The sequence below is a fragment of the Mesoplodon densirostris genome, chromosome 1 (genome assembly GCF_025265405.1).
Source record: "Mesoplodon densirostris isolate mMesDen1 chromosome 1, mMesDen1 primary haplotype, whole genome shotgun sequence".
Taxonomy (NCBI): Eukaryota; Metazoa; Chordata; class Mammalia; order Artiodactyla; family Ziphiidae; genus Mesoplodon; species Mesoplodon densirostris.
The window spans coordinates 179,272,567-179,285,724 of NC_082661.1; the positions used below are offsets into that span (position 1 = coordinate 179,272,567).

At 54.2% G+C, this 13,158-nt stretch overlaps 1 protein-coding gene across 1 annotated transcript in view; it reads right to left on the reverse strand.

Moving 5' to 3' along the window:
• The window catches only part of COL13A1 (collagen type XIII alpha 1 chain), a 148,498-nt gene that overhangs the window by 25,881 nt on the left and 109,459 nt on the right, over positions 1-13,158 (reverse strand). The window contains 11 exon segments of the mRNA XM_060092192.1: positions 292-336; positions 1,369-1,431; positions 2,940-2,963; positions 4,290-4,358; positions 4,727-4,771; positions 5,931-5,984; positions 7,481-7,549; positions 8,536-8,589; positions 11,069-11,095; positions 11,923-11,955; positions 12,855-12,899. Of these exon segments, the coding sequence (XP_059948175.1) occupies positions 292-336; positions 1,369-1,431; positions 2,940-2,963; positions 4,290-4,358; positions 4,727-4,771; positions 5,931-5,984; positions 7,481-7,549; positions 8,536-8,589; positions 11,069-11,095; positions 11,923-11,955; positions 12,855-12,899 (528 nt within the window).

Below are 13,158 nucleotides of genomic sequence, written 5' to 3' on the forward strand. Positions count from 1 at the left end.
GAAAGACTGGCGGGGGGAGGGGGAGGGTACAGCGGACTCGGCTCTTTGGCGCTTGACTGGACCAGCCAGACAGCCTGTCCAGCTCCCGGTGGGAACCTGAGGGGCCGCAGCCCATCCCAGCGTGGGTCGGCCTGGCTCCTCCTGGGGCCAGCAGTGGGGCTCGGCTGGGCTTCCAGAGGCGGGCCTCCCCTCCCCTCTCCCTTCCCCACAAGGCTCCCTTCCAGAGCCTTCTGTACCCTCACCTACCAGGGCAAAGATTATCTTCAGAGGTTTGTCTGGGAGTGTGCTTACCTTTTCCCCATCGTGTCCGGGAGGGCCGGGCAGTCCAATCTCCCCCTGTAGCCAGAACAACTAAAGGTCACTCTCAGACCAGAGAAGAACAATAACTGTTATTTATACAGCACTTCCTATGTCAGGTATCCTCAGCACTCACACAGAAGGTATGTACTTTCACTGACTCTGTTTTGGAGGTGAGGACCCCAGTGCAGAGTTGTGAGCCCAAGGCCTGGAGTTAGTGAAGACTGGATCCCAGTCCACGTTTTAGCCACAACCTTGCACCTCTGACAGGCGCTCCACGGGAGGGGTGCTTGCCTCCGTGTTCTCCCTCCCCCCAAACTCAGCCTTCCAGTCCTGGCCCCCACATGGGGAGCTCCCTTCACTTCACATCAACCCGAGTCCCTTCTTTAAGTCAGGGAGGGCGATAAAGGAGGTGTGGCCTCTTCTTTGAGGCCAGGTAAACAACCAGCCTGCATCACCAAGGCAAGCCGAGAGGAAAGAGCAGTGAATTCCTCCTGATAGATCAGGGAAGGCTTCAGGGAGGAGGTGGCCTTCAAGTTGGGCTTGGAATACAAAGACTTTGAAAGGTAGGGAAAACCGGAAGGGACTTCAGGGCAGAGGACCTCATGAGCAGAGGACAGAGGGGCAAATGTGTTGGCCTTCTGGGAAAAATCACAGGGGTCGGGGGCAGAGGATAAAAGGGAGCAAAGGCAGGAATCGAGGGAGGGGTGAGATTGGGGAGGGCTCAAGCGCCACGTGCCCTGGTGGCGGGTTGGGTCCCTGCTGTGGCTCTGGCTGGGGCGGGGGCTCGTCTAGACCGGGCCCCACCACACCAGAGGGGTCTGTGAATTACAGGAGCCCGAGACAGACAGCGAGGGAAGAAAGGCAGAGCTGAGGATGGGGGGAGTGAAGCGGCCGTGATGTCGGTGGGCAGGTGGTGCCTTGGAGCATTGGGGAGAATTGAAGGCTGGAGTGAGGTGGTGGCTCTGGGAACATGAGAAGGACACAGATGAGGGGCAGCCATGGGGTCCCGCGCTCAGAGAACACACGCAGGGCTTCTGCAGGGTTTGCACCCGCCTTGTCAAGTGTTACCTTCTGGCCTGGGATCCCTGGAGCTCCGGGTGGGCCAATCTGCCCAGGAAGACCAGGGGGTCCCTAGGAAAGGAAAGAAAGACACGTGGGAGAACTTTCCAACTGAGGAGGGGTGGCCTGTCTCCAGAGAAGTGTATGTGGAGGCTGGTTTATAGAGACTGGTCATTTCTAAACATTTCATCAGGGGCAGGAACACTTTTGTTTGCAAAGGAAATATGGAGACCCCACAGTGTAAGGCAGATAAGCACTGAGTGTGTCTGGATTAAAGTGGGGGACGGGGACCCTAGGGCCACGCTTATCAGCCTCTCCCTCCCTGTCCGTCTACACCCTGGGGGCTCCTTGGGCTCCAAGAAGATAAATCTGACCTTCCCCGACAGTGACTTAAAAATGTCTCCAGGAAGCAACCCAAATGTCCATCAACAGCTGAACATCTGGCACATTCATACAACGGAATACTACGCAGCAGTGAAAAAAGAACCGAGCACTGCACAGGCCATGCCATGGAAGGAAGAAACCCTGATACATTATGCAGAGCAAAAGAAGCCAGATGCAGACACCTACATACTGCGTGATTCCATTCATAAGAAACTCTAGAACTAAAGACAAATCTAAGGTATGGTGAGAGGAAGCAGATCAGTGGTGGCTCAGGGTCGGGCATAAGTGTGGGACTGACTCCTGAGATGCATGAAGGAACTTTCTGAAGTGATTGGGGTGGTGGGTACATGAGTATATATATTTGTCAAAACTCAGCAAATTCTACACCTAAAATGGGTGCATTTTATTGTATGTAAATGGTTAATTCAAGGTTGATTTTTAAAATTAAAAAAAAAGTTTCAGAAAGTTTTGCTTCAAAGAGCTATTTCAAATAATCTATTTTAATGTTTCCAAATGAAGCTCACTGATTCCAGAATCATGCGGTTAATACCAATTTCTGGGATTGGGGCACTGTAAGACTGGTGCTGAATTCTGGCTTTGCATCATCCCTAAGTGTGTTCTGTGGCCCACATGGCCACTAAAAATATTAAATGACATAAAATGTGAGTTAGTTTGAGAACGTTGTGATCTCCCCTCTCTTCTCTGCCTTGGAAGTTAAACCTGGTGGTAATCATTTTAGCTACAAATATTGACTGAAAGCCTGGCACTGGTAGGCACACGTGCAAAATCCAGGCTTGGAATTCACTGGTTTTCCAGATGCAGAGAATGAAATTGATTTCTAGGAAAGAGGGAAAGGTAGAGGGTCGCTACTGATTTTTTCAGGATAATGCACTTTATTCATTAGCAAAAGATTGGGTAAAAGGAGAACATAAAAACATCCTCCTCTATACCACTATTTCCTTGACACAGCTGCAATGAGAACCAGTATTTGTCCTGTGACAGGAGTGCACCACTGGGTCGGTGAAGAGCTACTCCAGACGACAGCCATGACCCTGCTCAGGCTCAGGTCAGCCCCTGCCCCGGCACTGCAGGGTCAACCCTAACCTTCTGGAGGCGAGACCTCCAGTCCTGGCTTCCAGGCTGCCCTCCACCAGCCCTCAGCCCAGTGCCCGGGGAAATCAGGAAGGAGGACTCACCATCAAGGCCAGTGTCCGGATCTCCTAAAAACCAACACCATGCGATCAGTTGAAGAGCAAATAAGAGCCACATGGAGGGTCCCCTCGGCCCAGTCCTGGAAACGTGGGCGCTGGGCCCCTTGAAGGAGCACAGTAGAGGTAGACCCTCTTGGGGGGCCTGTGCCTTCCAGCCCCACCCCACCCTCACCTCTCCCCTCCCAGAGGCTTGTAGTCACTGGACAGGGAGCACCCCACGAGCACCAGATGCTATCCTACAACAGATTCCTACATGCCCTAAAATGGACTGCAAATTTTCTCTTTACAAGAGAGGGAGGGAAGCAGCATCTCCTGTTCCTTTTGTTTGTTTTTTTTTGGCCTCGCAGCATGGGGGATCTTAGGTCCCTGACCGGGGGTCGAATGCATGCCCCCTGCAGTGGAAGGGCGGAGTCTTAACCACCGGACTATCAGGGAAGTCCCTCCCATTCTTTCTAATCATTCACTGGGACCCTTCCTTGATCTTTCCTCTTCTCCTAGAACCCAGATTTAAGGCTCTGATGTACCTCCCTTTAAACAGACAGACACAATAGAACAAAACACGGCACCACTGGAAAAATAAATTAGAGGGACAACTCTTGGCATTAAAAAAAATAACTGTACAGCTTGTAAATGGATTCACATAGGTACAAAGATTCCTTTAAAGGAGCGGTTCTCAATCTGGGGTGATTTTGTCTCCCTAGAGATATCTGGCAACGTGCAGAGGCATATTTTGGTTGTCATAGCTGGGAGTGGGGAGGCATCTATTGGCATCTAGTGGGTAGAGACCAGGCACGCTGTTGAACATCCTCCAGCATACAGGACAGGCTTCCCCACAACCAACATTACCCAGCCCCAAACGTCAGCGGCGCCCAGGTTGATAAGCCCCGCTTTTAAACGAGGGTACCTTATGAACCTGAAATATGATTACATTGACACAAAGGTAGATGTGTTCCAGGAAGACAGATTCTACCATGTGAAGGGGGAGGGTGTGTGCTGGAGAAATGGGGTCCTAGAACCCCAAGTGGGCCAGCACCCCGCAGGCACCAGGATGCCCCAGTTATGGCTCTCAGTGACCCAGAGCCAGGATACCTGGCCAGCAGGGCCCAGACCCAAAGCCAGGCCATCTGGATTTCAAATGAGGGGGCCGTGTGCATGGGGGCTGCATGGAGGAGGCCGAAGGAGAGAAGGCAAGGGGATGAATCCCCGGAAGCTCTGTCCAGCGGCCTGGCCTCAGGGACATGAGTCAGGGTGTTGGAACGCTCAGCTCTGTCATCACACAGCCCGGAGGCCCATGAGCACCTCCAGATCTCTCGTCTCTGGGTAAGCCCCGCTCACCTGGAGAGCCTCGTTGATGTTTCCATTGTAGTCCACCATCTCTCCTTTCCCGGGTTCGCCCTTGGAGCCCTACGAGACAAAGGAGACCTGCACCCAGGGCCTGGGCCAGCGGGGACCTCAGGACAAGCTCTCTACCATCACTGGCTGCACAGGGGATGCAGAGCAGCTGGGGCGGCTACTGGGGGCTCCAAACACTCTCAGAGGATGCCCAGGGGCTCCAGAACCAAAGAGAAGACTCCGTGTGAGAACTCTGGACTAGACAGACCTGGGGGAGACTGAGCGCAATCGTGGCTGCAATGTCAGACCTCCTATCTGGGGCCAGAATGCTGTTCCCTGTCCCCCCCACCCCTGCAAGGCCCCGGGGACAAGCCACTTCACCCTGTGACCCCAGGGAGGTGAGATGTGGTGCTATGACTCTGGGTGAGAGATGCACGTACCTTGGGGCCAGCGGGTCCCTGTTCTCCAGCTGCTCCAGGCTGCCCCTGTTGCACGACAAAATTGGAGTGAAATGGGCACAAAGTCGGGTACACAGAATCTGGTGTCCCCAGATGGGCCGTGTGTTAGGGAACTCAGAGGGGGCCAGGAGGCTCAGCTTAGCTCAGGCTGAGAGGCGCAGGGCTCCCTGTACATCCCGTGCAGGCTCCACCCCTTGGGAAGCACCTCCACCGGCCAGCAAGCCCCTCTCCCTCCCAGCTCCCTCCAGCTTCTTGCTGGAAGATCTTCTTTCTGTCCCATGTTGGTTGTTGGTGATTGCACCCATGTCCGTCTGGCCACCTCCCCCCGGTCTCCTAAGTAAGCCACCTCCTCAGAAGCAGGGACCAGACCCTCTGCCCCTCTTTATTTCTATCCTGCTCAAGGAGCAAGGGCTCAGAAAGTTTTTGCCAATTGCCTGGGTGGTTGACAATTGCCGTGGACAGCCCAGGCAGTTCCTGTCTGCTGGTGAAAGACCCAAACTATGGGAGGAAACACGGGGGCCAGGGCGAGGCATTAGAACACCCAGCCTCCTGGAGCAGGTCGGGATGGGGGGATTTGTTCCTGTTGGAAACAGGGCAGAACTGTGGGGAATAAATGAAATGTGGTGTAAATTGTGAAAAGCAAACCATAGTTCCAATTGCTCTGGGATAACGTGAACACTGAACACATTTCAGAAAATCAAGACAGAAAGTAAAAATACAGGGAATACAAACCCTTTAATAGAACTCAACTGCTGCCGACCCTGCTGTTGGCCAGCTCATGGAGCCTCGCCTCCAGGTAACCTGCCCTGCACCTCCCCAAGCCCACAGCCTTTCAGTCACAGGGCACCTGCGAAGGACACAGCAGCACCAGGCTGACCCATCCACAGGGAGTAGCTGGAGGGAAGTGGGGCCCCGTCTTTACCAGGGGTGTGGGAGCTAGCAGAAGCAGGGGCTCCGGGTCAGCCCCAGCCCCAGCGTCCCATCCCTGGGCCTGCCTTTGCCTGGCCGCCGTCTCAGTGGAAGTCCTCCAAAGCCCGAGGCGACCAGGAGAGATGGTAGGCACGAGTCATGGCCGTCAGCCCTGTGCCTGGAGGCCCAGCGGCAGGACGGCCAAGACTCTGTCTCTCTCTCTGAACTCCCAAGCTGACCCTCATCCTGCAGCTCTTAGATCTGGGGGCTCCTGTACCTTGTCTCCTGGCCGTCCTGGGGCGCCCGCCTGGCCATCAGCTCCAGCTTCCCCCTGGGCAAGAGGAGAGAGATGGGTGAGGGCACACGGCAGCTGGGACTGCTGCTTCAGGGGCAAAAGACGGTCTTGATATTGATGTTCTAGTAAGTGTCTCTGGGTCTCTGTCTCTTTCCCTGCTGGCTTCTACTAACTCACCCCATTCCACCTGTCTGACTCCTTCCCACCCTTGGGCCCCACCCAGGTCTCACCTCCTCCTAGCAGCCCTCCCTGACTACTCCCTTCCTCCCCTGGGCTCTGCGCTGCCAGGCCCTCCTCAGGTCTCGGTTAACACACGCGTGCCCAGTTCTGTCGAGGCCCCTAACTGTGGACTGCCACCAGCCTCCAGGGGCAGGAGGCAGGTCATTTTGGAGCCTGGAACTCTTACACACCTCATCAGGTCCTGCCTGGGGGACAGAGGGGAGCAGGAGGGGCCTGGGCACGTGGGGACGGGGTGCCCAGGAGGCCTAGGACAGGAGGAGCAGGGAGAGGTAGGAGGTGGCCCACTCCAAATACTTCATTTATTCAAGATTTTGCCTGGTCCTGGAAAGAGGACATGAGTCTGGGGACAGTCTTCTAGCTTTCCCTTCCTTTTGTCCTAGGATACAGGGACAAGAGTGACCAGATTTCCCCAACCCCAAATCGAGACCTAAGACGTGCCTGGTATTCACGCCCTTCAGGGTCAGCGGGACAGACTCAGCACCGGGCATGCCCTGGAGCCTGGGTGCTCGTACCAGGGAAGCTCTATTCTCACCACAGTCACGTGGGAACGTGGCACTGAGCCCGAGACCCTCCCTGCCACTTCATCTTGCCTGTCTGTGGGGTTCCCTGTGGCTCCCTACGCTATATTCCTGTGAATTGTGGGTTTGCTTCTCCTGCTAGATGGTGGGCAAGCCAAGGGCAGGTTCTCGGCAGCTTCACAGCCCATAGCAGGCCCTTGATAAACGTCGGTGGAATGAATGAGGGTATTTCCTCAAAGCATGCAGAGTAATTAATCCTTTCCTTATAAGCTAAGCAAGAGACCCCCTTATTTCCCTGTGCTGTTAAAATAAACCGAGCAATGCAGGAGGCATCTGCTTTGCAGAACTCAAGTCTTACCACTGCAGCTTGCACCCTCTGCAAGCAAAGTGTGGGCAGCCCCATTTGTAGCTGTCCCACTGCTGCAACCTTACCTGCCCCCACTGTGCCACACCAGGTGGGCCCAGCTGATCCCTGACCTGCCCCTGATTTAGATCCTAAGCTAGGGGCCTTTCTGGTTGTCCTAAGACCTTGTAGCCATTGGTTCTTGACTCAGTTACATCATAGCCATTTGAATCAATGGGACCATCCATCTGCCCTAGAGATGCTTGGAAGCAGAAGCTTGGTCCAAATGACCTTTCTAGAATCCACTGGAAAAACCACACAGAGCAGGAGAGAAGGCAAGGTGCCCAGGACACGGAGTCCCCCAAATGGACTAAGGATAAAGGCCAGAGGCAAACATCTGCCTTGAGCACTGATCCCAGGGAAAGACTCACCTTTGGCCCTGGGGGCCCAGGCTCCCCTCTGCCCCCTCCAATGGAGTTGCCAGCATCACCTTTTTCTCCCTGGGGGTGGAAGGTAGAGGTACCATCACTGACTCTGTAAGGAGGTGGTTGATCCCTGTCTTTTCTCCCCTCACAATTCGAAGGAGTGAAGGCAGCAGACTGCCTCTCAGTCTATGCTGAATGTTGGGGGACATTAAGGGACTGTGGGCTCCAGGATGGCTGGGGACCAGAGGCCTTCAGAAACCTGGCTGTGGGGTTTGAGGAGAGAATGGAGCTGGTTACTGAAGGAGAATGGGTGTAGAGCTAGAACAAGACACCCATCAGGACCAGGATCTAGAGCAGTGTTTCTCAAAGTGTGTTCCCTGGAACACTCCTTCCGCAGGTTGGGAGTATTCAAAACATAAAAAAAAGGGGTCTGGTGGCCAAACAATGTTGGAAAGGCAAAGTGAAATGAAGCTTCGCAGGCTCTTTCACTGCAGGGTGCTAGGAGCCTCTTAGGCCAAGGTGCCCATGACTCTCTGAGGAGCCTGTTTTATTTATTTAAATTTCTACTGGAGTATAGTTGATTTACAATGTTGTGTTAGTTTCAGGTATACAGCAAAGTAAATCAGTTATACGTATACATATGTCTAATCTTTTTTTAGATTCTTTTCCCATATAGGCCATTACAGAGTATTGAGTAGAGTTCTGAGGGACCTGTTTTATATAGCTTTCCCCAAACTTATTTGACCCAAGTCTTTTTTTTTTTTAAGTGGAATATCTTACGGAGCTCACATATGGTGGTGCAAAGAAATCAGACCAGGTCATAGCCACTAAATTCTTTGAATTTGGGCAATTTTTTTGGCCAATCAGGGCCTCCCATGTGGAACCCCATGCCTCTGTCCCCCAAAGCACAATCTGGCTGTGTTCCAGCTGCTTTCCCCCAATCTGGGAGGGACGCCTCCAGTGCTGGGGCCCGTGTGAAAGTGCAGGGCTAGGAATGTGGGTGGGGATGGACACTGGGGCCTTCACACAGAACCCACCATTCAGAGCTGGTTGCTACTCACCTTCTGCCCTAGGAGGCCGAGTAGCCCAGGGGGCCCCGCAGCCCCCTTCTCACCCTGCGGAGGAAATGCAGACAGTTTGGGTTAGGAACTGTTTCTCCAGGATGTTGGCGAAGGCACCAGCCCTCCAGCGTCGGGCCTTGGCTTTCCTCTCTCGTCTCTCTGCCCCTGCATGGGCTCTTCTCGGAAGGACTCCACTTCCTGCTGGACCCCATCAGGGACCTGACTCCTTCCTTGGGACACTTCACACTGGTTTCGTTATCCTCCCAGTCCTGTGTGGGCGGGGCCCTCAGCACTTACGCAGGGAGAGGGGCCAGGAGCATTTAGTCACTTTCGGGGGTCTCCTGGGGACAGGCGAGCAGTTCAGAATGTCAGTATTTGGGAAAGGCTTTTTTAAACCGCTTGGCTCTTTTTTATGTTTGTAATGTCTAGCAATTAGATACCCCTGGTCTCTAGGGAGAGCTTTCTGTCTACCTCCTTCCTACCTCTAGGGAGGACAAAAACCATCGAACCAGAACTTCTCCTTTGGAGGAATATTTTGAGAAGTTTGCCTCCTATTATGGGTTGAATTGTGTCCCATGAAAATTCATATGTTGAAGTCCTAACTCCAAGTATCTCAGAATGTGACCTTATTTGGAAATTGGGCCATTGGAGATGTAATTAGCTAAGTTATGAGGTGGGTCCCTCATCCAATATGATTGGTGTCCTTATAAAAAGGGGAAATTTGGACACAGACATGCATATCAGGAGAACACCATGTGAAGATGAAGGCAGAGATTGGGGTGATGCTTCTACAAGCCAAGGTACATCAAGAATGCCAGCAAACTACCAGAAACTAAAAGAGAAGCACGGAACAGATTTTTCTTCACACCCCGCAGAAGGAACTAACCCTGTCGACACCTTGATCTCAGACTTCTGTCCTCAGAACTGTGGGACAATAAATTTCTGTAGTAGAAGCCACACAGTTTGTGGTCCTGTGTTAGGGTGGCCCTAGTAAACGAGTACCCCTCCCTAACTAGCTTCTTCCTGAAGAACACTTTTTCTCCCTTATGGCACAAGTCCCTGAGCCCTGCTCTCACTGCAGTAAGGAAGGGGCTCCGAGACTGTGGACGACCCCTCACTGCAGCAGTCCAGCACCCAGGTCCGCCTTCTATGCCACAAAGACTTCACTTTGAGTCAGAGCGTCCAGTATCAAGAAGGCCCCTGCCTGGTCAGCATGAGAAGCCCCACTCTCCATAGCCTGAAGGCTGGTGGTTCTCATAGGTAATAATATAAATTGAGGACCCTGGGGTTGTAATGTGCTCACATCTCAATGAACTTTTCAGCTGGAGCCACAAAAGTTGCCACACCAAATCTTTAGCTGTCTTCCCCTTGCCACCTTCCCTTGGGTAGAAGCTGAATGACAAAATGGCCTGAAGCAGGCTAAGGGAGGAGAGGAGGGGCAGATAAGGGCCCAGGTGATGAGAGGGATGTGAATCCTGAGGCCCCAGCTGTCCCTGTTGTGCCTGGGCTGTGCCTTTGCCTTTAGCTGGGGCATCCCCTGAAACAGGCCAGGTCTAAGGGAAAGGGTGCGGTCCTGCACGCAGAGGTCCTGGGGGATGGGGGTTGGGGGAGGGAAAGCTTCCCTTCCTTCTAGGCTTTCCTCCTGGTACCCAACGGCTTTCAAGGAGAAAGGCTGTGCTCTTGAGTGTGAATTTCCTGAAGCTTTGCCAGGCCATCGAGGCACTCCCTTTTTCCTGGAGACACATGCACCCACCGTACACTGCAAGCAGCACACCAGCCATAGGGGTGGGGCAGGCAGTGGGGGACTGGCAGAGGCCAGGATGAAGGGAGCACACACTCAAGGACACAGTGTCCTACCCTCTGCCCCGTCTTTCCCAGCAAACCTGGGGGCCCCGGCTTCCCTGTTGCTCCTGGGTCTCCCTTTGGGGTAAGAAGAGAAAGTCACTGATAAGAGGATGGGGTAGGGGTGGTGAGGGTTACGACGGGCAGTAATCATAGACCAGTGTTTCCAGAATACTTGCCTCATAAGACGCTCCTCTTAAAAAAAGAATGCCCTGGTCAGAAAGTTTGAAAATGCTGCACAAGACCCTGCATTTTTTTTTTTTTTAGAGTTTCCCAATGTATATTTAGTATAGTAAAGGCTCTGAGAAGGCCTGCAGTAAAGACACCTGCGTAATAGTTTTAACCCCGCATTTCTCAAATGGATTTGACCATGAAAACTTTTTCTCATGTTACATCTCTTATTGTCCTGGATGAGAGAGACAGGGCCCTGTGGGTGCAGGGGACAACAGTCACCACTGGAGCTGGTGTGAATGCAACCCAGGCCAGGATCCAGGGGAGGGGGGAGGCATCTGCAGAGCATTCCTGAGGAGCAAGCCCCTCCTGGCAGGCTCTCCTCTGCTCAGTCAGGTCCCCAGCCCCAGGCTAGCCTCGGGGGGACCAGGAGCGAAACAACAGCAGCCCCGCCCACCTCCACCCCACGCCTGATGCTCGGTGCGGCGCAGCCCAGAACGTGTTGCCTCTGTATCAGTACCTTGGCTCCTGGGATCCCAGGCTCACCCTGTGTGGGAAAAAAATAAGACTCAGGTAAAGAAATGAGAGAGCGAGAGTGAGTGAACGCAGGAGCAGAGAAGTGAAGGCATCTGAGGGTAGGGGAAGCATCTGGCCAGCCCAGGGCTTCCCTCTGCCCAGGACTCGGGCCCCTCCTGGACTGTCCCTTATTCTTCCCCCAGGTGAGAGGGGTGTCAGGTGTGAGGCAGCCCAGGAGGAGGGAGAGGAAGGAAGGGGCATTTGCTTCTGACACGGTGTCCCTGTAAGTGTGACCTGCTGGGAGATCCACATTGAGCATTTGTGCTTCCGGGGTGTCCCCTCCCATCTGTTTTTTTCTTTTTTTTTTTGCCGTACGCGGGCCTTTCACTGTTGTGGCCTCTCTCGTTGCGGAGCACAGGCTCCGGACGCGCAGGCTCAGCTGCCATGGCTCACGGGCCCAGCCGCTCCGCGGCATGTGGGATCTTCCCGGACCGGGACACGAACCCGTGTCCCCTGCATTGGCAGGCGGACTCTCAGCCACTGCGCCACCAGGGAAGCCCCCATCTGCTGAATTTTGGAGTGTAAAGGAAAGTGCTAGGTTCCTTTCACATTGGCAGGCTGGCAAGACCTTTAGTTGAGGCTGGTAAACCTTTGCCACTTACTTGCAAGGCTTAGTTAAACATCTGTTGTTCAATCTGTGCATCTGGCATAAATGTTGCTTTAAGAGAAATGGTTCTGAATCCTGTCTGCTCCCTTCTTGGTCCAGTGGCCACCCAATGAGCCCCTGAAGCCCAACTCTGTCCTCTCTCCATCCCTCCCATCCTGCCCCTCAGGTGTTGAGTTACAAGGTCCACTGACCTTCATCCCGGCCACAGCGATTCCAGGAGCCCCCTGGCAGAGAGAAGGAAAAGCATGGAGACTTTCTCACCCAGCGGGAAGCACAGAGGAGGTGGCCAGCCTCCTCTCCCAGCCTCTTCTTGGAGAGATGCGAGATGTGGAAGCTTATGCTTGCCCCCAGGACCACAGGGAAGGGGGTTGCTGAGCTTGGCACAGAGAGAGTGGGTCTGAGGAAGAGGCTCTGCACAGCTCAGCTGGGCTCCCTGGGCTTCCCACCCACCTGCTCAGCCCCTAGACCCTCCTGGGGGACTCAGAGGGCACTGTGTCAGGCAGCCCATGGCTGGGCTAGACAGGGGCATCCCTGGGTGGAATGCGGGGAGGGCTTCTTGGGATAGGAAAGAAGGAGGAGGGGATGGAGGAGATAGGGGAGAAAGGGAGAGCCATGGGGGAGGGGACAACAGTAGATGGCTGAGTTCACCAAGCTCCTGGACCCTGAGGGTGCCCGTGGGACTCTCCTCAAGGGAGCTCTCTGGCCCTATGCCCTGATGGACTGGGGAGCGACTGGGAGTGAACCCCATTTCCTTATCAGCCCAAGACCACCAACTTTGAGGTAAATAGGCTGCCAAGCACACCACTTAGTAAATTCCAAGTGAAGGTGATTTTTAGGGGGTCCCGATTCCCACATGGGTCTCAGAACTGCAGCCAGAGCTGGGGGTACCTGAGAGGACATTTATGACCCACAGTTGCCCACAAGGAGGCCTGGCCATGTCCGGAGGGCACTGCTGAGTGATGGCTCACGGGCCAAAAAGGAGCACCCCTGCCTGGAAGACAGGCTGGGCAGCAAAGGGGAGAGGATGGGAAGAAGTGTGCACTCCATCTCCTGTCTTTACAGTAAGACAGGATGTGGGAAGGGAAGGAGCTGGGAGAGAGGGCTGGGGCTGGGGGTGGCGTACCTTTGCTCCGTGTTTGCCCGGCATCCCTGGCATGCCCCGTTCTCCCTGAAGGAAGAAACAAGAGAAACGGTGAGAAGAGGACCAGACTCAGGGCCCAAGGTCTTGGCCCTGGAAGCATGGCCTGCAAGGATGTCAGTGAGAGTGGTTGCTATGGAAGCTTGGGATGACAGTCCAGCCCATGAGGAGCTTGAGGTCCCCACCATTGCCGGCAGCCATGGTGGGCCACTCTTCTCAGCAAGGTGGACCTGCACAAGGACCCAAGTTGCAGACCACAGAGCAGGAAAGAGCCCCAGAGAGAGGCCCA